Source organism: Electrona antarctica, assembly GCF_951216825.1.
Source record: "Electrona antarctica genome assembly, chromosome: 18".
Taxonomy (NCBI): Eukaryota; Metazoa; Chordata; class Actinopteri; order Myctophiformes; family Myctophidae; genus Electrona; species Electrona antarctica.
Window position 1 is genome coordinate 6,044,316 of NC_136799.1, and position 27,291 is coordinate 6,071,606.

General features: G+C 46.6%; 1 protein-coding gene across 2 annotated transcripts in view; it reads left to right on the forward strand.

Moving 5' to 3' along the window:
• The window catches only part of arid4a (AT-rich interactive domain 4A), a 63,038-nt gene extending 37,281 nt beyond the window's left edge, over positions 1-25,757 (forward strand). Inside the window, exons 22-28 of one of the 2 annotated variants that reach the window (XM_079528465.1) lie at positions 2,192-2,586; positions 4,124-4,535; positions 13,905-14,009; positions 15,141-15,326; positions 18,303-18,326; positions 18,829-18,975; positions 22,054-25,757. In XM_079528465.1, the coding sequence (XP_079384591.1) occupies positions 2,192-2,586; positions 4,124-4,535; positions 13,905-14,009; positions 15,141-15,326; positions 18,303-18,326; positions 18,829-18,975; positions 22,054-22,157 (1,373 nt within the window). In that variant the 3' untranslated portion in view covers positions 22,158-25,757. The remainder of the gene's footprint in view (positions 1-2,191; positions 2,587-4,123; positions 4,536-13,904; positions 14,010-15,140; positions 15,327-18,302; positions 18,327-18,828; positions 18,976-22,053) is intronic. The other variant, XM_079528466.1, reaches the window with a different exon arrangement.
• Positions 25,758-27,291: the final 1,534 nt, after the last annotated feature.

Genomic DNA, 27,291 nt, shown 5'->3' on the forward strand with positions numbered 1-27,291 from the left:
GGTGGCCGCCTTTTTAGGATTTCTTGCCCCATCGCCTCTGAACACAACATTTTACTCGCCACATTTTACCCATTAGCCACATTTTACCCACTCGCCACAAGCCAAACAATGTTCCCAAGATGGAGGAAGTCAACTATTATCGACACACTTGTGGGATCTAGCACCAGCAAGCCTATGACATTTGTGAGATTTGCTGTCGGACAACGGCACCCACTTAGTTAGGAGATCATTTGTACCATTCATGTACCATTTCGCTTCTAGTGGCTACAATTAGGAGGGTGTAGCTTCATAAATTAACGATCTTTGTCTCTATGCACGGCAGACATATTGGGCTGTTGAAATGTTCAATAAGAGGCAGATAAAAACCCACCCCTGGTTTTAACCCATTTTGACCTGAGATCAGATTCTAAAAATGTGTTCTACATCCTGACAGTTTTCTGAAAAAGCTATGTTTCTATGTCAGTGGTTCTTCGATTTAAAAAAAATAGCAGACCTACAAGCTCGTAGCGCGCCACTCGGTGGCGCGCTATGAGCTTGTAGATCTGCTATTTTTCATTTTCAATAGCTAAAGCATAACATAATGCTAACACCAAAAGGGGTTCCCGCCCAAAATGGGTTAACTTAATTTTACTATTTTAATTTTTACCATTCACTAGATTTGAACTTATTACCATATTGTACCAAATATAAGACGACTCTGAATATAAGACGACCCATGTCAAATAGTCTAGTCCCCGATTTATAATACGACCCCATTTTTTTAGGATATTTCCATTGGGGAAAAAAAACTAGTCCTATTCAGACCAAAAGGGTACGTTTTCAACTTGGATGTAAAGCCCTTTGAACTGAGTGCAACGAACTATGTACAACCCAGATTCGACACAAACGAGGGACTAAATTATTTTCGCTCCTATGCCACCAAAATGTGGAACGCCCTACCAACAGTCATTAAGACATGCAAATCCCTTGACTCCTTCAAAACCGCTCTCAAAGGGCACCTACGGATGGCTGCAATTCGAAACTGGCCCCCGTAAAATCTGAATCCCCCCCCCACTGCCCCCCCCTTTTTCCCCTCACTGTATATGTTTCTTTTCCCTTTTTACCTCCATTATGATAAATTCCTGTTCTGTTCTTTGTCTATATAGAAGTGTTTAGTTGTACGTCTCTAAATGTTTTTGATGAATTGAACATGGTGGACCCTCTTGTAAACAAGTGTAATGCTTAATTGGGTCGTCCACTCACAGTTAACAGCCTTTGTATTGAGTTTGTGCTTGAAATGTACTGTAATTCTGCAAACTGTTAATACAATTTTCAATCAATCAAAACTGCATTTACGTCTGAAAGCTGCTTTGATTGATTGAGTACTTTTATTAGACAGAAATGTAAACGGCCAGAGAGTAGAGAGTCAAACACTTGGTCTCAAAGGATGTACGGCCAGAGAGTATACAGTCAAACACTTGGTCTCAAAGGATGTACGGCCAGAGAGTATACAGTCAAACACTTGGTCTCAAAGGATGTACGGCCAGAGAGTATACAGTCAAACACTTGGTCTCAAAGGATGTACGGCCAGAGAGTATACAGTCAAACACTTGGTCTAAAAGGATGTACGGCCAGAGAGTATACAGTCAAACACTTGGTCTAAAAGGATCTAGCACCAAAAAAAAAGGATTTGCGGCCTTGTTTCCATTCAGGCTCTATGGATAAAGATTATTATTATTATTAACCCATTTTGGACTGAGGTCGATAAAAAAAAAGGCTTCTAAATCCTAACATTTTTCTGAAAAACCTACGTTTCTATGTCAGTGGTGCTCAACCTTTTTCATGTAAAGGACCCCCAGAATTATCTCTATTGGGCCACGGACCCCCATGTCAAAAATCAAAATATGTAGTTCCAGGGACCCCCCCAGAAGCCAATATTTTAGTTAAAAATGTTCGCTCTGAAATATATATTCAATGATTTGCGCCACATTTTACCGATTTAAAAAATAGCAGACCTACAGACCCACCGAGTGGCGCGCTATGAGCTTGTAGATCTGCTATTTTTCAATAGCTAAATTATAACATAATGCATAAAACACCAAAAGGGGTTCCCGCCTAAAATGGGTTAATGTCAAAAGCACAACCAAATTGATTCAACCGCAATTGTTTCCACGCCAACTAAACCTTGAACTGGCGTGTCCTCATGATGCAGGAGGACTGGGAGCCGAGACGGTGGGAGTCCCGGGAGGAGCGGTGGTGAAGCGTAAGGCCACGGAGCAGAGGACGCCCGACAAGAAGGTACGTCTGGAGTCCAGGACCGCCTCCACGGGGGGACCACCGACGCCCAAGATGGCCGCCGTCTCGCCCAAGACGGCCACGTCCTCTCCCAAGGCACTCCCGTCGCCCGCCCCCAGGAGGTCCGACTCGGAGAGGAGGAGCGACCTGTCGAGGAGAGCGAAGGAGCACGCGTCTCCTCCTCCAGAGGAGGAGGAGGAGGAGGAGGAGGTGAAGATGGAGATGCCCTGCCTCTCTCCGGAGATCTGCTCCTCCTCCCTGCAGCGCCTCCCGGCGGTCCCCACCACGCAGCTGCACCACCAGGCCCAGCAGGTACGCAGTGTTGTTTTTGGCAGCAGATTTATATTTTAGTTTTAGTCGTTAGTCTCTTGAATAGTTTTCATTTCAGTTTTTTGTCACATTTTTGTCACCTGGAATGTTTTAGTGTTAGTCTAGTTTTAGTCGACTAAAATAGCCGATCTACAAGCTCACGTTGCGTGCTTGTAAATCTGCTATTTTCAGCATCTCTCGATCAATCGTCCACTAGTCCCTTGCTAACATTTTAGTCTTAGTTATAGTCGACGAAAACAACACTGAGGTACGCCTGTCGTGATTGGCCCTTGGCCAAACCCCACCCCCAAAAGCGATTTGTCCAATGCCAGTCCAAATAGTTTAGCAACCCGTTGCTATGCAGGTCAAGCTTTCGTCACCTCAGAGCTGTCGGTGTTATTTTGCATGGCTGTGTTGTTGAACACATACAGTATACACAGCTTAAAGATGGAGTGCCATGATTTTGTTCCACCCTAAAACATGATCATCAGGTGTTATTATAATATAAAGAGGAAGAACTTTTTCCAAAAAGTGTACAGTATTTGTTAAAATCATGCTTTTATGTGGACAAGCCCACCAGTTCATTAAGTTTGCCTGGTGGGTGGTGATGCACTTGAACTGAAGCCGCACCCACAGCTGTAGTTGTATGATAAAGGGGGAGGGGCTGATAATGTGATGTCACTATATTTCTGTTTATTTCATTGGCCCGTTTGTCTGTCAAGGGTTCAGCCTCCAGGAAGAAACCCTAAATACAAAGTTAATACACCATTGCACATAAAACAACTCCAGGGTGGTCATAGACACATGAAAAACTGGAAAAATACAAAAATTGTGGCACTCCATCTTTAACACATACACAGCTTAACAAACTGAGCCACCCAGGTGATGGCAATTATACTAATCACGTAGTCTTAGCGTGCATTACATGAAAACTCCTGTCGGACGGTCGTGAGTTGATTGAGTTGGATACAGTATATGTTTCTCCCTCTAACATTTCCTCGTATTTCTAGTTTATTGAAATAATGTCATGCACATTTTGTCCAGTGCATGGCCTACTGCAGGCCTGGTTTAGAAGACATTTTGAAGCTCTTGCTGCTGAAATGGTTGATTATTTATATGGAGAAATCCCCTCCATACGAGTCAAACCGCCGGGGCAATATATGACCCGGGTAGGAAGCGTAAATGACATCAGACTTCGGTGCTCTTATTTGTAATCCAGTAAATTGTTCATGACGGTTCTAACCCTTCCATCCCAGGGCCCCACGGTGGAGGAGTATTAAATGTTTTTTTTTTTTTTGTGGCTTTCGCCTTTATTTTTTATTTTTTATGGAGGGACAGACAGTAGGCTGACAGGAAATGGGGAGAGAGATGGGGGGATGACATGCAGTAAAGGCCGTCGGGATCGGGAGTCGAACCCGCAGCACACTGCCAGACTGGATTACCAGCCAAGGTGCCTGGACCGCTGAGCCATGGCCCAGGCCGGCGGAGGAGTATTAATCCAGTAGAAATGTTCATGACAGTTCCATCCCTTCCATCCCAGGGCCCCACGGCAGAGGAGCTGATGCCCCAGATAGGCCCCGAGGCGCTGGTGTGCCACGAGGTGGACCTGGACGACCCCGACGACAAGGAGAAGCCCAACCTCCTGCTGATGATGCGGGAGGCGCCGCCGCCGCCTCCTCCTCCGCCTCCTCACCCGCACCACCACCACCTCCTCCTCCACACGCAGGCACAGCCCCAGAGCAGAGCCTTCCCCCACGGCCCGCCCCCCGGCCTGGAGGAGGAGGAGGACGACGAGGAGGACGACGAGGAGGAGGAGGAAGAAGAAGAAGAGGAGGAGGAGGAGGAGAGAGGCGCCAGCGGCAGGGAGGCCCGGGACGGCCCGGTGGACCACGAGCCGGGCCACGTGTCCTCGTCCAACTCCTCCCTGTCGCTGCACGACACCAAGGACCGAGGTGAGACCGCGCCCATGTGTGTTGATTCAGAATGTGTAGCGCACGAAAACATAGACAAGCAATTCACCTATAGCTAAGCCCCTCCCAAAACTGCTATGGTCCAATCACAGCTAAGCATAACATGGGTTAGACAAACCTCTCCGCCAATAGTTTTCCTATATGATAAAACACTGTTTTAAAAAAGGAAATGCCACGCACATATTTTTCCAGTGCATATGGCAGGCCTTGTTGACGGATTTGGAAGAGATTTTGAAGGTCTGGTTCCAAAAATGAACCAGTATTTAATGTGAAAAATTCCATGATATTTACATTGGAATGAATGAGCCTGGCTGGAAAGTGTCCAAGTGGGAGTGTCTAAGTGGAAGAGGGCAGGTTTTAGCTATAGGTCCATTATGTGGCGATGGCGAGAATTCACATTTCATAGGAGCGATGATTACTCATAAATGTACACATGAATGGAAACACTGTCTGACCCAACTAAACTCTATGCACTACAGACAGAACATACAGGAATGAAGTATAAACATGGAATAATAGAGAAACCAAGAATAGCTGAAGTATAAGGGTCTAAAGGCTCATACATAGTCTGGATTTTCGGTGGTGAGGTGACCACCGAACTACAACATGACGTCACAAGCCGCGGTGAAGAGCAAACCACCGCCACTCCGCTCCAGCCCTTCTCTCTGTTTTTACTCACCACCGCTCAACGTTATTTCAGCTCCGGGGGTCACCTCACCACCGGAGCGGTGATCACCTCACCACCGAAAATCCAGACTATGAATAGGCCTTGAGTGATTTATACTAAAGTGACATTGATAAATTCTGAATATTATCAAATATTGGATGGACGTCAGGGCACCCACTCTGAGATGCCCTCTGAGATGAGAGGGCATCTCTGAGATGCCCTCTGAGATGAGGGGGCATCTCTGAGATGCCCTGACTGCACTACAGTATGTGGTCTGAGATGCCCTGTGGCTGCACTACAGTATGTGGTCTGAGATGCCCTGTGGCTGCACTACAGTATGTGGTCTTAATGTGATGCCCTGTGGCTGCACTACAGTATGTGGTCTGAGATGCCCTGTGGCTGCACGACAGTATGTGGTCTTAATGAGATGCTCTGTGGCTGCACTACAGTATGTGGTCTGAGATGCCCTGTGGCTGCACTACAGTATGTGGTCTGAGATGCCCTGTGGCTGCACTACAGTATGTGGTCTTAATGAGATGCTCTGTGGCTGCACTACAGTATGTGGTCTGAGATGCCCTGTGGCTGCACTACAGTATGTGGTCTTAATGAGATGCCCTGTGGCTGCACTACAGTATGTGGTCTTAATGTGATGCTCTGTGGCTGCACTACAGTATGTGGTCTGTGATGCCCTGTGGCTGCACTACAGTATGTGGTCTTAATGAGATGCCCTGTGGCTGCACTACATTATGTGGTCTTAATGTGATGCCCTGTGGCTGCACTACAGTATGTGGTCTTAATGTGATGCCCTGTGGCTGCACTACAGTATGTGGTCTTAATGTGATGCCCTGTGGCTGCACTACAGTATGTGGTCTTAATGAGATGCCCTGTGGCTGCACTACAGTATGTGGTCTTAATGAGATGCTCTGTGGCTGCACTACAGTATGTGGTCTGAGATGCCCTGTGGCTGCACTACAGTATGTGGTCTGAGATGCCCTGTGGCTGCACTACAGTATGTGGTCTGTGATGCTCTGTGGCTGCACTACAGTATGTGGTCTTAATGTGATGCCCTGTGGCTGCACTACAGTATGTGGTCTTAATGTGATGCCCTGTGGCTGCACTACAGTATGTGGTCTTAATGTGATGCCCTGTGGCTGCACTACAGTATGTGGTCTTAATGTGATGCCCTGAGGCTGCACTACAGTATGTGGTCTTAATGAGATGCCCTGTGGCTGCACTACAGTATGTGGTCTGAGATGCTCTGTGGCTGCACTACAGTATGTGGTCTTAATGTGATGCCCTGTGGCTGCACTACAGTATGTGGTCTTAATGAGATGCCCTGTGGCTGCACTACAGTATGTGGTCTTAATGTGATGCCCTGTGGCTGCACTACAGTATGTGGTCTTAATGAGATGCCCTGTGGCTGCACTACAGTATGTGGTCTTAATGAGATGCCCTGTGGCTGCACTACAGTATGTGGTCTTAATGAGATGCCCTGTGGCTGCACTACAGTATGTGGTCTTAATGAGATGCCCTGTGGCTGCACTACAGTATGTGGTCTTAATGAGATGCCCTGTGGCTGCACTACAGTATGTGGTCTGTGATGCCCTGTGGCTGCACTACAGTATGTGGTCTGAGATGCCCTGTGGCTGCACTACAGTATGTGGTCTGAGATGCCCTGTGGCTGCACTACAGTATGTGGTCTTAATGAGATGCCCTGTGGCTGCACTACAGTATGTGGTCCTAATGAGATGCCCTGTGGCTGCACTACAGTATGTGGTCCTAATGAGATGCCCTGTGGCTGCACTACAGTATGTGGTCCTAATGAGATGCCCTGTGGCTGCACTACAGTATGTGGTGTTAATGAGATGCCCTGTGGCTGCACTACAGTATGTGGTCTTAATGAGATGCCCTGTGGCTGCACTACAGTATGTGGTCTTAATGAGATGCCCTGTGGCTGCACTACAGTATGTGGTCTTAATGAGATGCCCTGTGGCTGCACTACAGTATGTGGTCTTAATGTGATGCCCTGTGGCTGCACTACAGTATGTGGTCTTAATGAGATGCCCTGTGGCTGCACTACAGTATGTGGTCTTAATGAGATGCCCTGTGGCTGCACTACAGTATGTGGTCTTAATGAGATGCCCTGTGGCTGCACTACAGTATGTGGTCTTAATGAGATGCTCTGTGGCTGCACTACAGTATGTGGTCTTAATGAGATGCCCTGTGGCTGCACTACAGTATGTGGTCTTAATGAGATGCCCTGTGGCTGCACTACAGTATGTGGTCTTAATGAGATGCCCTGTGGCTGCACTACAGTATGTGGTCTTAATGAGATGCCCTGTGGCTGCACTACAGTATGTGGTCTTAATGTGATGCTCTGTGGCTGCACTACAGTATGTGGTCTGAGATGCCCTGTGGCTGCACTACAGTATGTGGTCTTAATGAGATGCCCTGTGGCTGCACTACAGTATGTGGTCTTAATGTGATGCTCTGTGGCTGCACTACAGTATGTGGTCTGTGATGCCCTGTGGCTGCACTACAGTATGTGGTCTTAATGAGATGCCCTGTGGCTGCACTACAGTATGTGGTCTTAATGAGATGCTCTGTGGCTGCACTACAGTATGTGGTCTTAATGTGATGCCCTGTGGCTGCACTACAGTATGTGGTCTGTGATGCCCTGTGGCTGCACTACAGTATGTGGTCTTAATGAGATGCCCTGTGGCTGCACTACAGTATGTGGTCTTAATGTGATGCCCTGTGGCTGCACTACAGTATGTGGTCTTAATGAGATGCCCTGTGGCTGCACTACAGTATGTGGTCTTAATGAGATGCCCTGTGGCTGCACTACAGTATGTGGTCTTAATGAGATGCCCTGTGGCTGCACTACAGTATGTGGTCTTAATGAGATGCCCTGTGGCTGCACTACAGTATGTGGTCTTAATGAGATGCCCTGTGGCTGCACTACAGTATGTGGTCTTAATGTGATGCCCTGTGGCTGCACTACAGTATGTGGTCTTAATGTGATGCCCTGTGGCTGCACTACAGTATGTGGTCTTAATGAGATGCCCTGTGGCTGCACTACAGTATGTGGTCTTAATGTGATGCTCTGTGGCTGCACTACAGTATGTGGTCTTAATGAGATGCCCTGTGGCTGCACTACAGTATGTGGTCTTAATGAGATGCCCTGTGGCTGCACTACAGTATGTGGTCTTAATGTGATGCCCTGTGGCTGCACTACAGTATGTGGTCTTAATGAGATGCCCTGTGGCTGCACTACAGTATGTGGTCTTAATGAGATGCCCTGTGGCTGCACTACAGTATGTGGTCTTAATGAGATGCCCTGTGGCTGCACTACAGTATGTGGTCTGTGATGCCCTGTGGCTGCACTACAGTATGTGGTCTGAGATGCCCTGTGGCTGCACTACAGTATGTGGTCTTAATGAGATGCCCTGTGGCTGCACTACAGTATGTGGTCTTAATGAGATGCCCTGTGGCTGCACTACAGTATGTGGTCTTAATGTGATGCTCTGTGGCTGCACTACAGTATGTGGTCTTAATGAGATGCCCTGTGGCTGCACTACAGTATGTGGTCTTAATGTGATGCTCTGTGGCTGCACTACAGTATGTGGTCTTAATGAGATGCCCTGTGGCTGCACTACAGTATGTGGTCTTAATGTGATGCCCTGTGGCTGCACTACAGTATGTGGTCTTAATGAGATGCCCTGTGGCTGCACTACAGTATGTGGTCTTAATGAGATGCCCTGTGGCTGCACTACAGTATGTGGTCTTAATGAGATGCCCTGTGGCTGCACTACAGTATGTGGTCTTAATGAGATGCCCTGTGGCTGCACTACAGTATGTGGTCTTAATGTGATGCCCTGAGGCTGCACTACAGTATGTGGTCTGTGATGCTCTGTGGCTGCACTACAGTATGTGGTCTTAATGTGATGCCCTGAGGCTGCACTACAGTATGTGGTCTGTGATGCCCTGTGGCTGCACTACAGTATGTGGTCCTAATGAGATGCCCTGTGGCTGCACTACAGTATGTGGTCTTAATGTGATGCCCTGAGGCTGCACTACAGTATGTGGTCTGTGATGCTCTGTGGCTGCACTACAGTATGTGGTCTTAATGTGATGCCCTGAGGCTGCACTACAGTATGTGGTCTGTGATGCCCTGTGGCTGCACTACAGTATGTGGTCCTAATGAGATGCCCTGTGGCTGCACTACAGTATGTGGTCTTAATGAGATGCCCTGTGGCTGCACTACAGTATGTGGTCTTAATGTGATGCCCTGTGGCTGCACTACAGTATGTGGTCCTAATGTGATGCCCTGTGGCTGCACTACAGTATGTGGTCTTAATGTGATGCCCTGTGGCTGCACTACAGTATGTGGTCTTAATGAGATGCCCTGTGGCTGCACTACAGTATGTGGTCTTAATGAGATGCCCTGTGGCTGCACTACAGTATGTGGTCTTAATGTGATGCCCTGTGGCTGCACTACAGTATGTGGTCTGAGATGCCCTGTGGCTGCACTACAGTATGTGGTCTGTGATGCCCTGTGGCTGCACTACAGTATGTGGTCTGTGATGCCCTGTGGCTGCACTACAGTATGTGGTCTGTGATGCCCTGTGGCTGCACTACAGTATGTGGTCTGAGATGCCCTGTGGCTGCACTACAGTATGTGGTCTGAGATGCCCTGTGGCTGCACTGCAGTATGTGGTCTTAATGAGATGCCCTGTGGCTGCACTACAGTATGTGGTCTTAATGTGATGCCCTGTGGCTGCACTACAGTATGTGGTCTGTGATGCCCTGTGGCTGCACTACAGTATGTGGTCTTAATGTGATGCCCTGTGGCTGCACTACAGTATGTGGTCTTAATGTGATGCCCTGTGGCTGCACTACAGTATGTGGTCTTAATGTGATGCTCTGTGGCTGCACTACAGTATGTGGTCTTAATGTGATGCCCTGTGGCTGCACTACAGTATGTGGTCTTAATGTGATGCCCTGTGGCTGCACTACAGTATGTGGTCTTAATGTGATGCCCTGTGGCTGCACTACAGTATGTGGTCTGTGATGCCCTGTGGCTGCACTACAGTATGTGGTCTGTGATGCCCTGTGGCTGCACTACAGTATGTGGTCTGTGATGCCCTGTGGCTGCACTACAGTATGTGGTCTTAATGAGATGCCCTGTGGCTGCACTACAGTATGTGGTCTGAGATGCCCTGTGGCTGCACTACAGTATGTGGTCTGAGATGCCCTGTGGCTGCACTACAGTATGTGGTCTTAATGAGATGCCCTGTGGCTGCACTACAGTATGTGGTCTTAATGAGATGCCCTGTGGCTGCACTACAGTATGTGGTCTTAATGAGATGCCCTGTGGCTGCACTACAGTATGTGGTCTTAATGAGATGCCCTGTGGCTGCACTACAGTATGTGGTCTTAATGTGATGCTCTGTGGCTGCACTACAGTATGTGGTCTTAATGAGATGCCCTGTGGCTGCACTACAGTATGTGGTCTTAATGTGATGCCCTGTGGCTGCACTACAGTATGTGGTCTTAATGAGATGCCCTGTGGCTGCACTACAGTATGTGGTCTTAATGAGATGCCCTGTGGCTGCACTACAGTATGTGGTCTTAATGAGATGCCCTGTGGCTGCACTACAGTATGTGGTCTTAATGTGATGCCCTGTGGCTGCACTACAGTATGTGGTCTTAATGTGATGCCCTGTGGCTGCACTACAGTATGTGGTCTTAATGAGATGCCCTGTGGCTGCACTACAGTATGTGGTCTTAATGTGATGCCCTGTGGCTGCACTACAGTATGTGGTCTTAATGAGATGCCCTGTGGCTGCACTACAGTATGTGGTCTTAATGAGATGCCCTGTGGCTGCACTACAGTATGTGGTCTTAATGTGATGCCCTGTGGCTGCACTACAGTATGTGGTCTTAATTTGATGCCCTGTGGCTGCACTACAGTATGTGGTCTTAATGTGATGCCCTGTGGCTGCACTACAGTATGTGGTCTGAGATGCCCTGTGGCTGCACTACAGTATGTGGTCTGAGATGCCCTGTGGCTGCACTACAGTATGTGGTCTTAATGAGATGCCCTGTGGCTGCACTACAGTATGTGGTCTTAATGAGATGCCCTGTGGCTGCACTACAGTATGTGGTCTTAATGTGATGCCCTGTGGCTGCACTACAGTATGTGGTCTTAATGTGATGCCCTGTGGCTGCACTACAGTATGTGGTCTTAATGTGATGCCCTGTGGCTGCACTACAGTATGTGGTCTTAATGTGATGCCCTGTGGCTGCACTACAGTATGTGGTCTTAATGTGATGCCCTGTGGCTGCACTACAGTATGTGGTCTTAATGTGATGCCCTGTGGCTGCACTACAGTATGTGGTCTTAATGTGATGCCCTGTGGCTGCACTACAGTATGTGGTCTTAATGTGATGCCCTGTGGCTGCACTACAGTATGTGGTCTTAATGAGATGCCCTGTGGCTGCACTACAGTATGTGGTCTTAATGTGATGCCCTGTGGCTGCACTACAGTATGTGGTCTGAGATGCCCTGTGGCTGCACTACAGTATGTGGTCTTAATGTGATGCCCTGTGGCTGCACTACAGTATGTGGTCTTAATGTGATGCCCTGTGGCTGCACTACAGTATGTGGTCTTAATGTGATGCCCTGTGGCTGCACTACAGTATGTGGTCTTAATGTGATGCCCTGTGGCTGCACTACAGTATGTGGTCTGAGATGCCCTGTGGCTGCACTACAGTATGTGGTCTGAGATGCCCTGTGGCTGCACTACAGTATGTGGTCTTAATGTGATGCTCTGTGGCTGCACTACAGTATGTGGTCTTAATGAGATGCCCTGTGGCTGCACTACAGTATGTGGTCTTAATGTGATGCCCTGTGGCTGCACTACAGTATGTGGTCTGAGATGCCCTGTGGCTGCACTACAGTATGTGGTCTTAATGAGATGCCCTGTGGCTGCACTACAGTATGTGGTCTTAATGAGATGCCCTGTGGCTGCACTACAGTATGTGGTCTTAATGTGATGCCCTGTGGCTGCACTACAGTATGTGGTCTTAATGAGATGCCCTGTGGCTGCACTACAGTATGTGGTCTTAATGAGATGCCCTGTGGCTGCACTACAGTATGTGGTCTTAATGAGATGCCCTGTGGCTGCACTACAGTATGTGGTCTTAATGAGATGCCCTGTGGCTGCACTACAGTATGTGGTCTTAATGTGATGCCCTGTGGCTGCACTACAGTATGTGGTCTTAATGTGATGCCCTGTGGCTGCACTACAGTATGTGGTCTTAATGAGATGCCCTGTGGCTGCACTACAGTATGTGGTCTTAATGTGATGCCCTGTGGCTGCACTACAGTATGTGGTCTTAATGAGATGCCCTGTGGCTGCACTACAGTATGTGGTCCTAATGAGATGCCCTGTGGCTGCACTACAGTATGTGGTCTTAATGTGATGCCCTGTGGCTGCACTACAGTATGTGGTCTTAATGAGATGCCCTGTGGCTGCACTACAGTATGTGGTCTTAATGTGATGCCCTGTGGCTGCACTACAGTATGTGGTCTTAATGTGATGCCCTGTGGCTGCACTACAGTATGTGGTCTTAATGTGATGCCCTGTGGCTGCACTACAGTATGTGGTCTTAATGAGATGCCCTGTGGCTGCACTACAGTATGTGGTCTGAGATGCCCTGTGGCTGCACTACAGTATGTGGTCTTAATGAGATGCCCTGTGGCTGCACTACAGTATGTGGTCTTAATGTGATGCCCTGTGGCTGCACTACAGTATGTGGTCTGAGATGCCCTGTGGCTGCACTACAGTATGTGGTCTTAATGTGATGCCCTGTGGCTACACTACAGTATGTGGTCCTAATGAGATGCCCTGTGGCTGCACTACAGTATGTGGTCTTAATGAGATGCCCTGTGGCTGCACTACAGTATGTGGTCTTAATGAGATGCCCTGTGGCTGCACTACATTATGTGGTCTTAATGTGATGCCCTGTGGCTGCACTACAGTATGTGGTCTGTGATGCCCTGTGGCTGCACTACAGTATGTGGTCTTAATGTGATGCCCTGTGGCTGCACTACAGTATGTGGTCTTAATGAGATGCCCTGTGGCTGCACTACAGTATGTGGTCTTAATGAGATGCCCTGTGGCTGCACTACAGTATGTGGTCTTAATGAGATGCCCTGTGGCTGCACTACAGTATGTGGTCTGAGATGCCCTGTGGCTGCACTACAGTATGTGGTCTGAGATGCCCTGTGGCTGCACTACAGTATGTGGTCTTAATGAGATGCCCTGTGGCTGCACTACATTATGTGGTCTGTGATGCCCTGTGGCTGCACTACAGTATGTGGTCTTAAGGGCGGCGGTGGCTCAGGGGTAGAGTTTCCGGATGGTAACCGCAAGGTCGCCAGTTCGAACCCGGGCTCCCCCAGAGTTAGTGTCGAAGTGTCCTTGAGCAAGACACTGAACCTCTAATTGCTCCCGATGTGCTGGTTGGTACCTTGCAAGGTTTCCGCCGCCATTGGTGTATGAATGTGTGTGTGAATGGGTGAATGTAATGCACAATCTATGTAAAGCGCCTTGGATAAAGGCGCTATATAAATGCACCATTTACCATTTAATGTGATTGATTGACCTCTGCAGGTCAGAAGAGGTTGATGGATGGGAATACAAGCCCCTCGGCCAAAAAACACAAACGCAACCAAAAACGATCGAGCACAGCCAACAAGACGGACAAGAATGGAGCAGGTAAGAGTGTGTGTGTGTGTCGTGTTGTGCGCATGTGGATCTGCTGTGTGTGCATGTGATGGCATGTATTTTGGGAGAGACTGAGACCTTCTTCCACATACAGTCACATACAGTAGCTGGGAACAGAAAGCAGAGAGAAATGCCGTAGTAAAACCAGTTGATGAACTGGTAAGAAAATACAAAAGGGGGAAGAGGACATTGTTTAGCTGTACATTACATTGTGTGTGTTTACATGGCTGTCAGGTTGGAAACAGCAGTATATCAAGCGGGGCGCAGCAGGTGTCCGAGCGTTTGATTAGGCATCGCCGGTCTGTTATAGTGGAGCGGTCCTTATCCAGAAATAACACACCGCTGAATTCTGCGACTGACCAATCAGAATCGAGAATTCAACCCAAGCCATGTAATAAAACCAGATCAATTTCATCCTCAATAAATTAATTAAATTTAATTTTAGCCGCAGCTCGCTTGGTCTTCAACCAGACAAAATTCTCACATGTCTCCCCCCTGCTCCGCTCCCTCCACTGGCTCCCGGTCGCTGCCAGCGCAGAATACAAAACTCTGATGCTGGCATTCAAAGCAACCAAAGGTATGGCTCCCCCATATCTTGCAAGTATGATTGAACCCTACAAACCCTCCCGCGCACTCAGATCAGCCAACGCAGGGAAGCCTGAAGTACCCTCACTAAAAACGCCGGGACAACGCTCCACACGTCCCAAACTCTTCTCCCTTCTGGCTCCAAAAATGTGGAATGCACTCCCACACCTTTTCAGACTCCATCATGGCCCATAGCACTTACCCTACCCCCTTAGATAGCATCTTTGTAGACTTAGATAGCATTTGATACAGACTTTTAGCATGTTATGTAGACAGCGCTATAATTGCATTGTATGTAGTCATAGCACGTCATAGTACATATGTATAGCTTAGTATAGCATATATGTATAGTTTCATTATATAGATATTCCACTGTTACGTTCTTAGCTTACGCATGTTTCATGATAAATGCTTTTTATATATGTGATGTATTCCCATGCTTTTTGTTCTTGCTTAATGTAAGTCGCTCTGGATTAAGAGCATCTGCTAAATGCCTAAATTGTAATTGTTTGCTCATCTTTCCTAACTCGTGTGCAGGTCACAGCAGCGACAGTGAAGACCAGGCGTCCAAGCTGAGCCCCGTCAAGCACAGCCTCCCTAAAGGTCCCCGGCTGACCCCAGGCCTGCCTAAAGGCCCTAGACTGTCCCCGGCTCTGGAGTCCTACAGAGACAAAACTGGGTTCTCCTCTTCCCAGCGCACGTATAAATGGACCTTCCAACTCAGTGAGACAATGCACACACACACACGGACACACACACACACACACACACACGGACACGTTATCAGTCTGGACGAAGTCCGTAACTAGTGCTGGGAATAATAGATGTGTAGACTAGAGAGGTCCCTGGAACAACATATTTTCAGATGGGTAGGCCAACTACAGATAATTCTGGGGGTCCTTGACATGAAAAAGGTTGAGCACCATTGTCATAGAAACAAAGAAATAAAATGAAACCTTTCATTTTACCCTCTCAAAAGTTAAATTATTGTTAAACATCTGCATCACTTCATTTACAAGAAGTCTAAACAATGTAGAATAATTCATATTTTGATCGTGTGCCAAAAGCATGGAACAAATTATTCTTTAGTTTTGGGTCTGCGAGGCTAAATGTCATCTAATGGTGGTCTGTGACTCAAGTGGCAACTTAACCCTTTCAGGCCTGACGTCGAAATTAAAAAAAAAAAAGTTTTCTAAATCATGACAATTTTCGGAAAGATTTGAGGCACATTTTAACGATTTTTCAAAAATAGCAGACCTACAAGTTCATAGCGCGCCACTCGGTGGCGCGCTATGAGCTTGTAGATCTGCTATTTTTCAATAGCTAAATTATAACAATGTTTAAAACACCAAAAGGGGTTCCCGCCCCAAAATGGGTTAATGGTTAATGTGGTTAAACGCTAACGTGACATGGATGCGTTCCAGGTCTCAATGGATTAATAATGGGCCTTGATATGAAAATGGTTGAAAACCACTGCGGGACTCTTGTCAGTGACTTGGAAGTGGTTATAATGTTCTGCTGTGTTTTGACAATGGAGCACCGGTGCTGGCAAATTCTGCCAGGTATTTAATTTCCCTGGTATTTTATTTGGACAAGCTCATAAATAGATAGATACTTTATTTGTCCTTTCGGAATTTTGTGTTGTGCCAAGCCAGTCATCAGGATACAAAAACATACACAATACAAATAGAGCACAAAGTACATTGACAATTAAAGCAGGGGTTCTCAACGTTTTTGGCCGGGGACCCCCGAAAATGCTTTGGCAACGTCTCTGGACCCCCACCCCGCCCCCTCCCGACCCCCAATATAAATTGACTGCTACAATAACCTTAAACCATTTTGGGCGGGAACCCCTTTTGGTGTTTTAAGCATTGTTATAATTTAGCTATTTAAAAATAGCAGATCTACAAGCTCATAGCGCGCCACCGAGTGGCGCGCTACGAGCTTGTAGGTCTGCTATTTTTGAAAAATCGTGAAAATAAAATTAAAAAAAAATCTTTTTTTTTTTTTTGAAAATAATTTGGGGACCCCCTAAAATAATTTGGCGACCCCCCGAGGGGTCGCGACCCACGGGTTGAGAACCCCTGAATTAAAGAAACAATGCTAACAAAAGGCTACCAGTCATACTTATAGGCTGCAGAGAAGGTACTGTGTAGTGTACCGTCGCCCTGATGGTAAAAGATGGTATTGGCTGTGTAACGGGTGTGATCTATCTTCCCCCTTCCTGAGTACACGCGTCTCTTTGCATCTTTTACACTCACTCTTTCATGTGTGGCTAATGCTACAAATGTATTCGTTTCAAACCGTCACATTTTAACAACTCATTCATTGAGTTCAACTGGTCATTGCTTTGAATGATATGCATTTGTTGAATGAATGAATGAATTCATTGAATGAATATGGCAGGTTGAAGACTTTGCCTTCAACAGAGCTGTGTAGCATGAGCTGGGTTATTTTATCGTTAACGGGTACGGTCGCCCCTATTCCATCTCGTCACCCCGAGAATAAGGTTAGAAATACGTTTAGGGTTAAGCATAGTTTTACTGGGGTTAAGTTTAGGAATAGCGTTGGGTTCAGGCATAGCTTTACTGAGGTTAAGGACGGTTAGGAATAAGGTTAGGTTTAACCGTTTATACATCATTTACTTGGGTTACTTCAGGAATACCAGGCCGTGCAGTTCCGCCGGCGCCGGCTGTACGCCAGAGGCGAGTTGGTAAAGGGACGAGTTGTTTGGTATTCATTTTATCATGAGCTGGGTTATTTTATCAGATCAACCCGTTTCACAGAGGTGGCTGGCAGGCAGACGGTAAACGAGGTGCAGGTTAGTCGTTAGACCACCTTCCGGCATAACTCAATGCCTTAAAGATTCACGTCCAGGTGTTTATATTAGCTGTGATTTCTCGTTGCTCAGTCGAGTATGAGTTCGTATGGTTCAGGCACATACATAGCCTGTTCTCCACATATGATCTAATAAAAAAGACCTCTCCCAATGCTGCCCGCTCCATAGCCAGCAAGTCCAAAAAGTCCTTTCGTCCATACTGAAACAGTTTGGTTTGTGCTCTTTCCTGTTCTTCATAATGGCACGTGTAATTGATAAGAATCCCTAATGAAATAATGTGTTGTTTAAGCATTGACTGTACGTGTTCTCCCTTGGTGCGTGAATAAAAGACAGACTAATATTTCCTCAAAATGGCAGACAATGTAGCAATAACCACATTCCAATAAAAAAAACCTTTTCTAGGCCGCCGCAGTGCCCCAGCAGGGGATCCAAGTGCTTAACGGCAGACTGCTCATTCGGTTTCAAGTCCCTGCTGTGCAGTCTCCTGTTTACTCTAAGAAATAAGAATGTGTCACCACTTGTTTGACGCGCGGTGTCACTCTGTCACACACCTTCTGGTTGTCTGTGACTCGGTGTCACTCTGTCACACACCTTCTGGTTGTCTGTGACGCGGTGTCACTCTGTCACACACCTTCTGGTTGTCTGTGACGCGGTGTCACTCTGTCACACACCTTCTGGTTGTCTGTTTGACGCGCGGTGTCACTCTGTCACACACCTTCTGGTTGTCTGCGACTCCACAGTGTCTTTTCAGTTGTCACACACCTTGTGGTTGTGACTCCAGTGTCTTGAGTTGTGTGGACAAAGCTTTTCTGTGCACACTGCTCTTTTATTGTGGGTCTCTTCTTCATTCTGGGTTTCAGGGAGCCTTTTTGGAGACGGACCAGGTGAGTTAACCCGAAAAAAAAAACTAAACAAAAACACAAACCACTAGAGGGCAGGCACCGAAAACCAACACGGATAATACAGCGACAACAACAACAACAAAAACATTCTGGCCACATGATTTCTGTAGGGGTTGTTGGAGGCAGTGGATTGGCTGGTGCCAGGTCTACACAGTACACACACACACACACACACACACACACACACACACACACACACACACACATTTAGAACACATAAACAACATACACTACACACACTTGAATCATACATAAAATGCACCTGTACACAACATAATCTACATACAATACACACGCATACATGAATGAAACCTACAACTCTCTCTCTCTCTCACACACACACACACACACACGTACGACAGGCATACAATACACACACACACCTACTGTTCTTAGATCAGATGCGATAAACTTCAATAAAAATAAAATGAATCTTTAATTTGTCCTAATTGCTTATTATTCTATGTCTTGCCTGCATGTCCAGGTGAGTTGGATGGCCTGTCCAGTTCGGAGCGCATCGCCTATCTGCAGGACAAGCTTCAGGACATCAGGAGATACTACATGTCTCTGAAGTCTGAGGTGGCGTCCATCGACCGCCGACGCAAGAGGATGAAGAAGAAGGACCGAGAAGGTAAACCAATCGACAACCAATGGAGCGGGGCTCTTCAACAGGTGGTCCTGTTGGGAACCAATGGAGCGGGGCTCTTCAACAGGTGGTCCTGTTGGGAACCAATGGAGCGGGGCTCTTCAACAGGTGGTCCTGTTGGGAACCAATGGAGCGGGGCTCTTCAACAGGTGGTCCTGTTGGGAACCAATGGAGCGGGGCTCTTCAACAGGTGGTCCTGTTGGGAACCAATGGAGCGGGGCTCTTCAACAGGTGGTCCTGTTGGGAACCAATGGAGCGGGGCTCTTCAACAGGTGGTCCTGTTGACCAACCAACCAATGGAGCGGGGCTCTTCAACAGGTGGTCCTGTTGGGAACCAATGGAGCGGGGCTCTTCAACAGGTGGTCCTGTTGACCAACCAACCAATGGAGCGGGGCTCTTCAACAGGTGGTCCTGTTGGGAACCAATGGAGCGGGGCTCTTCAACAGGTGGTCCTGTTGACCAACCAACCAATGGAGCGGGGCTCTTCAACAGGTGGTCCTGTTGGGAACCAATGGAGCGGGGCTCTTCAACAGGTGGTCCTGTTGACCAACCAACCAATGGAGCGGGGCTCTTCAACAGGTGGTCCTGTTGGGAACCAATGGAGCGGGGCTCTTCAACAGGTGGTCCTGTTGACCAACCAACCAATGGAGCGGGGCTCTTCAACAGGTGGTCCTGTTGGGAACCAATGGAGCGGGGCTCTTCAACAGGTGGTCCTGTTGGGAACCAATGGAGCGGGGCTCTTCAACAGGTGGTCCTGTTGGGAACCAATGGAGCGGGGCTCTTCAACAGGTGGTCCTGTTGGGAACCAATGGAGCGGGGCTCTTCAACAGGTGGTCCTGTTGGGAACCAATGGAGCGGGGCTCTTCAACAGGTGGTCCTGTTGGGAACCAATGGAGCGGGGCTCTTCAACAGGTGGTCCTGTTGGGAACCAATGGAGCGGGGCTCTTCAACAGGTGGTCCTGTTGGGAACCAATGGAGCGGGGCTCTTCAACAGGTGGTCCTGTTGGGAACCAATGGAGCGGGGCTCTTCAACAGGTGGTCCTGTTGGGAACCAATGGAGCGGGGCTCTTCAACAGGTGGTCCTGTTGGGAACCAATGGAGCGGGGCTCTTCAACAGGTGGTCCTGTTGGGAACCAATGGAGCGGGGCTCTTCAACAGGTGGTCCTGTTGGGAACCAATGGAGCGGGGCTCTTCAACAGGTGGTCCTGTTGGGAACCAATGGAGCGGGGCTCTTCAACAGGTGGTCCTGTTGGGAACCAATGGAGCGGGGCTCTTCAACAGGTGGTCCTGTTGGGAACCAATGGAGCGGGGCTCTTCAACAGGTGGTCCTGTTGGGAACCAATGGAGCGGGGCTCTTCAACAGGTGGTCCTGTTGGGAGTGTCTGCAGGCCGGCCGCCAAATGTTTGTTTTTACCTTAACCCATTTAGGCCTGATGTCGAAATTTATAAAATGTCTTCTAAATCCAGACAGTTTTCTGTCAGGATTTGCGCCACATTTTCACGATTTTTACAAAATAGCAGACCTACAAGCTCGTAGCGCGCCACTCGGTGGCGCGCTATGAGCTTGTAGATCTGCTATTTTTCAATAGCTAAATTATAACATAATTTTTAAAACGCCAAAAGGGGTTCCCACCCAAAATGGGTTAACCGCCTGAACCCTAGTATCCCTATTCTGAGAACCCTAGTATCTCTATTCTGAGGAGAACCCTAGTATCTCTATTCTGAGGAGAACCCTAGTATCCCTATTCTGAGGAGAACCCTAGTATCCCTATTCTGAGGAGAACCCTAGTATCCCTATTCTGAGGAGAACCCTAGTATCTCTAATCTGAGATGAACCCTAGTATCCCTATTCTGAGGAGAACCCTAGTATCCCTATTCTGAGGAGAACCCTAGTATCCCTATTCTGAGGAGAACCCTAGTATCTCTATTCTGAGGAGAACCCTTGTATCTCTATTCTGAGGAGAACCCTAGTATCTCTATTCTGAGGAGAACCCTAGTATCCCTATTCTGAGGAGAACCCTAGTATCCCTATTCTGAGGAGAACCCTAGTATCCCTATTCTGAGGAGAACCCTAGTATCCCTATTCTGAGGAGAACCCTATTATCCCTATTCTGAGGAGAACCCTAGTATCCCTATTCTGAGGAGAACCCTAGTATCCCTATTCTGAGGAGAACCCTAGTATCCCTATTCTGAGGAGAACCCTAGTATCCCTATTCTGAGGAGAACCCTAGTATCCCTATTCTGAGGAGAACCCTAGTATCCCTATTCTGAGGAGAACCCTAGTATCCCTATTCTGAGGAGAACCCTAGTATCCCTATTCTTTTGGCTTTTTTGCCTTTATTGATAGGTTACAGCAGCTTGACAGGAAAGGGGGAGAGAGACTGGGGGAAGACACGCAGCAAAGGTCGTCGGACTCGGGACTCGAACCGCGGGACCCACTTTTTAGGAGACCATTTATCGCACTATTGTCGAGTTGTGGGATTGTCCATCTTGCTAAATTAAGGATCTTTGGTAATAAATGCATCCATGGAACGTTGTGGTGAACATTGTAAGCGACCCCACGTCCTCCCGGTGGGGGCTCCTCACTGGGAGGTGAGTCAGTAGTACATAAAACACAGTGGCGTTTCCAGGAATTACATTTTGGGCAGGCAAGATGTGTTAATTGTCGTCCTTCCCGCGCGCAATCGTAGCACTAAAGGTTTTCAAAGAGATATACCTGCCAGACGAGTACGGTACAAAGGCTGAAAGCGGCCAATCAGCTGTCCACTAATAGTTCTCAGGTCTTGTTTTTGTCCTCTTTTTTTTCCCCTCATTGTATGGATTTTGTCCAGGCCAGAAATGGATTTGGAGGCGTCCTCGCCTTATTGTAGATACGCCACTGATACAACAAGCAGTGATGACAAACCATGTGTGGCGAGATCAATTGGCGTAACAACTAAATTAGGGAGTGTGGTGAGGGAACTAAAACATGTGTGTGTGTGTGTGTGTGTGTGTGTGTGTGTGCGCTAACTGCTAAGTTGCTAACGGTTGTTTTCCCCCCCTGCTCTCTTCCCATGTCCATAGTTTCCGTCACGCCGGCCTCCACGTCTTCAGGTTCTTCAGACATGTGTTTGAGTCCGTCCGGCTCGTCTCCGTCTCAGAACACCGTGGCGTTGGAGTGTAGGTGATGACACGCCCACGTCCACGCCAGACTCCTCCCCCCCCCCCCCCCCCCCCCCACATCTCTCCACACGCCCCCGCCCACCCTCCCCCACCCCCCTCCCCCCAGACAGACTCCGTGAATGTAAACGACGTAAAACTGCCATTTACTCCTGAGGCACTTTAAAGTAAAATAAAAACGCCTGATTTTTCTAGCGTAGTTGCGCACGGGTGTCACACGCACGCCACCCGGAAAACGTCAGATCATCTACATAAGTCGCAAGGCGCCACACCGCCGACGTGTTGCCTGAGTTTGTAGATCTGATATTTTAGGTGTGCGGGACACCCGCACGCGACTAAGCACGAATCAAGCCTAAGTTCTTTAGCGTTTCCCCCTATCCTGACCCTTCTACCATATCAATACCAATTATACTAATCTGTAAATCAATATGAAAGTGTGAGCTGCCCAACTGGAGGGGGTGGGGGTGGAGGGGGGTGTAAGAAAAGGTCAAAGGTTCAATGTGGTCTCTTATAATTTCCCCCCCCCCCCCCCCCCCCCTTATGTCACAACTGCCAAAGCCTGTGCGTTTTATTTCTCCATCGATCTATCTAACCATCCATCTTATCTATTTACCTACCGAGCTATCATGTCTGAGTCCTGGAGTCGCTGAGCGGTGGGGGTGGGGGGGGGGGGGGGGGGTCTATGTGGGCGGTGATGGGAAATGTAGTTTATTGGAGAGCCTGTGAGTTCGTCTTCCAGCACAGAAACACAAACTTTATGCAATCAATTTGTTTTTTGTTTTTGTTTCTCTTTGTTTGGGGTGGTTGGAGGGGGGGGGGGGGTGAGGAAATAAGAATATTAATTAAAATAAAAAAAGTTTCCTTTTCAAGAAAAAGTGGAAATAGGACAGCCAACAGCATCCAACTGGTCTTCTACTGCAGGCACATGTCAGGTTTTATTTAACACATTTTTCTCTAAACTCATAACACATTTCCACACCCGTTTTATTTTAATTTCCATCATCATTTTGTAAAAAAAAAAAAATCATCTTCCAGTTGATTCAATTCTATTTATTATGATGGACACATCATTCAGTAGCTTGTATACACTTCTTTTTCTTTTTTTTAATGAAATAATGATGATCTTGTGTCTTAAATATGTTCTGTGTAAAGCAACACTGTCCACAGTAGAGACCTACAAAAGAGACCCATGTAATAGACCTACCATAAGCAACTGCTCCCTCTTATCTGTGGCGACGGCTATAGGATTTAGATCAAACAATAGTTCTACCAAGAATGTTACTGTATGATTTAATGCTGTCTGTCTCTGTGGTACAGACAGACACCGGGTTCGTCTCTGGACGGACACAGTTTGTCTCTTGAGGACAGACATGTTTGTCTCTTGTGGGACAGACAGACAGACATGCTGTTTGTATTAGAGGTCTGCATGGGTCCAGAAAGTTCGACCCGTTCTTTCTTAGCTGAACCCTATTTGCATTTTATTTTTATTTCTCTCTCTCCTTTTTTCTTTTTTTCTTTTTTTAAACATGAGACCCGGTCTAAAACAGAGCCGAGGATAATCACGATGGACCAGAGAATCACCAGACACGGACCTAAACGGGACTAGACCCGATCATTCTGGACCTGATGCACAGGGTCCTTGGTTCCGATTTCAACAAGCTTTATTACACAACAAAGAGAAATGATATCCAAGTGACTTTATTACAAACAAAATCTTTACAAATCTTATGATAAAAGAAAGAAATACTTTAAAACAAACATCTTAAAATGTGTTTGCCATTGGAAAACGAGTGCCACACAGCCTAGCTGGTGCACTTGTTGAACCAGGGGTTAGTTGTGCAGGAAGGATTCTTGCAGCCCCAAACGGGTCTAGTGAAATAATTCATTGTTTGAGGAGGGCTAGCTGCAGCGTTTGACCGTCAATCATTCCATGATGGAATTGGTTTCTGTGGAGTTGCGTTTTATTTATTTTTTGCCCGTCCCATTATGGTCTGGAATGGCTTGCTGCTCAACGGGACTGTCTTGTACTGTGGAGTAACGACAGCCCTCTCCTCTCCTCTCCTGTGGGAGTCTCCACATTGTACTGAGGAGTAATGACAGCCCTCTCCTGTGGGAGTCTCCACATTGTACTGTGGAGTAACGACAGCCCTCTCCTCTCCTGTGGGAGTCTCCACATTGTACTGAGGAGTAACGACAGCCCTCTCCTCTCCTGTGGGAGTCTCCACATTGTACTGAGGAGTAACGACAGCCCTCTCCTCCTGTGGGAGTCTCCACATTGTACTGAGGAGTAACGACAGTTTTTTCTTGTTTTGATGAGCTGAACCGTGGCTTTTCTTGAGAAGGTTGAACGTTCTCTTATTTGCTCTGGTGACTCAGAAACCCCACCGTCCTCTCCTGGTCCAACCTCCTCACCTGTCCCGTCTCCAGCTTAATTAATGATGACTTGCTGACTCACACGGGACACCTCTGGGGGGGCATTGAGGTGTTCCATCAGGCTACATTATCTATGTTTTCAGCCAGGCTTCTTAAAACAATAATGACCACAAAAGTGCTCCACACAGAATCACAGATGATGATGTTCCTGGTGGCTTTTTTATTTTATTTGTGCACTATACTTTTCTCTTGGTAGTTTGCGTTTTCACCTGGCTAAAGAATACCTCTGGTGTTCAGGCTCACACTGCACTGCCACTTGAGATTTGTGGCTGCGTTTGAATCGCCTGTTAAGTTAACGGCTCGTTCAATTTGTGAGAATAGATTAAGGACATAATTACAACCCATATGTCTGTTGTTTTTTTTTAAACTGAAGATTAAATCGTTTAATTATTAGGAAAAAAAAGCTGATCGGATCCTCGCTGGTCAACGCTGCGGGTTACTCCATTTCAGCCTCACTTAACTCCATACTGCAGCAATTATAAGAGTTATGACACGTCCCCTAACCTTGACAATATTTTGAACCCGGACCCGCTCGGGTCTCAGGTTTTGGGGTTTGGGGTGGATCCATGCAGACCACTATTCCGTAGGACAGACAGACAGCATTGTCTATCTGTCGGACAGACTGACAGAATGGGTTTGTCTCCCTCGTTCTTTCAATTTAATAAAACTTATTTGGACTCTGTTCTGTTCTAAATTAACCCAGCTGTATCAAATCACTTTCTTAACTTTTGTTTCTGTACATAGCTTCCAGAAAAGACGAAAGAAATACAAATAAAATTAAAAAAAACAACAACCATGTATTTGAGAAATACATTTTACACGACTGTAAAGAATGATTTATATTAGTATTTTTTAAAAGGAAAAAAAGCCCTTTGTACCATTATGTTACGATGAAATGAATGATTTTGAGTTTGTTTCTCTATGTGCTGTTGGGGTGGAGAGTAGAGGGCCGTGTAAATACAAAGCTGGGTAAGACATTTCTATACTTTCTAACTGGTCTGCTGGGTTCAATGTGGAGATATATGTAAAGGCAGGCTGGGTTAAGGCAGAGATTCCTAGCTATAAAAGGAGTGACACAAAGTATTGAGGTATTCTCTGTTGAGTAAAGCCATTGTTGTATGTTTATGTAAGATAAAGCAGAGCTCTCTTTGTTTCTAATAAAGTTTTTAAATATATTCTTGGTGTGTGTGTGGTTATTTATTTGTCACCTGGACAGTGGACCAGTGTTGTTTTTGGCAGCAATTTTGGATTTTAGTTTTAGTCTGTCTTTTGAATAGTTTTCCTTTATTTTTATTCACCAGGAATGTCTTGGTGTTAGTCTAGTTTTACTCGACTAAATGTCATAAGGTTTCAGTCGACTAAATCTACAGTTGATTTAGTCGACTAAAATGTATTTTGTCTAGCAATGATGCCGTCGTAATGACTGATTTTTACACTTGCTGAAAATAGCAGATCTACAAGCTCACAACGCGTCGCGCTGCGACACGAGCTTGTAGATCGGCTATTTTCAGCATGCAACCGCAAGTGTAAAATGATTTATCCACTAGTCCCTAACATTTTAGTCAAGTCTTTTATTTGTTGACGAAATTGTCAGTATATTTGGTCATAGTTTTAGTCGTCATAGCTTAGTTTATATTTAGTTTCCATTTAGTTTTCGTCAGTGGAAAAAGGTATAGTTGACGAAGATTTTTCGTCTTGCTTTTAGTCGACGAAATCAACACTGCAGTGGACATGGATTAAAGTTCTCATGCGGTCGCCACAACTGATTTCATTTGTATTCCATATATAGGTCAGCATGATGTTGCACAAGCTCTTGCTTGTATATAGATGGTATATGTTCGATTTGATTAGAGCATTTGAACTGATCAAATCAGTGATAATATGTTCAGAAGTATCTTCTATATAAAATCTTAATAGTCTCTGATATATTTCACATGGAAGCAAAGGTTAAAGCCTCAATCTGTAATTTATTCACCTGTTGGTTGGCAGTAGGCCTATGTAGAACAGCAGGAACAATATTAGGCTACTAAAACATCATATTGTGTTAATTGTTTAGGAATCAGTGCTAGCTATAGTGTTGGGGAGAGTGGGCTCTTTTCACGTGTGTGTGTGTGTGTGTGTGTGTGTGTGTGTGTGTGTGTGTGTGTGTGTGTGTGTGTGTGTGTGTGTGTGTGTGTGTGTGTGTGTGTGTGTGTGTGTGTGTGTGTGTGTGTGTGTGTGTGTGTGTGTGTGTGTGTACACACACAATGAGTAATGACAGTATATTTTGATGCCACTTTTTGAGTTACACAATGTGAGTAGGCCTACAGGACTTTTGTAGCTTGTAACGGTATATTTAATTGATGTCATTGCTGCTTTAACAACTCTGAATACTTTTACATTGCTGGCTATGAAAGTCTCCTTCAGTGTAGTCTCTCGAGACAGACTGTTGACTAAACATCAAATCCATAGGAAAGGAGGGCGCTGTTTTTCCTTTATTTTTTCACGATGGGTTCTCGGATTGCTTTCAGTGGGACCTTTCAATTGCATTGAGTGCATCTTTGTGGACTTAGACTGCCATCTACTGGATAGAATTGGTAACTGCTGTTCTGTATGTGACCTTAATGGTAACTCGACAGATGATGTACGTATAATTATGGCCGTGTAGCTCTTGCATGTATATATTACATGTTATATTACATTTTCTGGGTGATCGTTTTCTCGATTTAT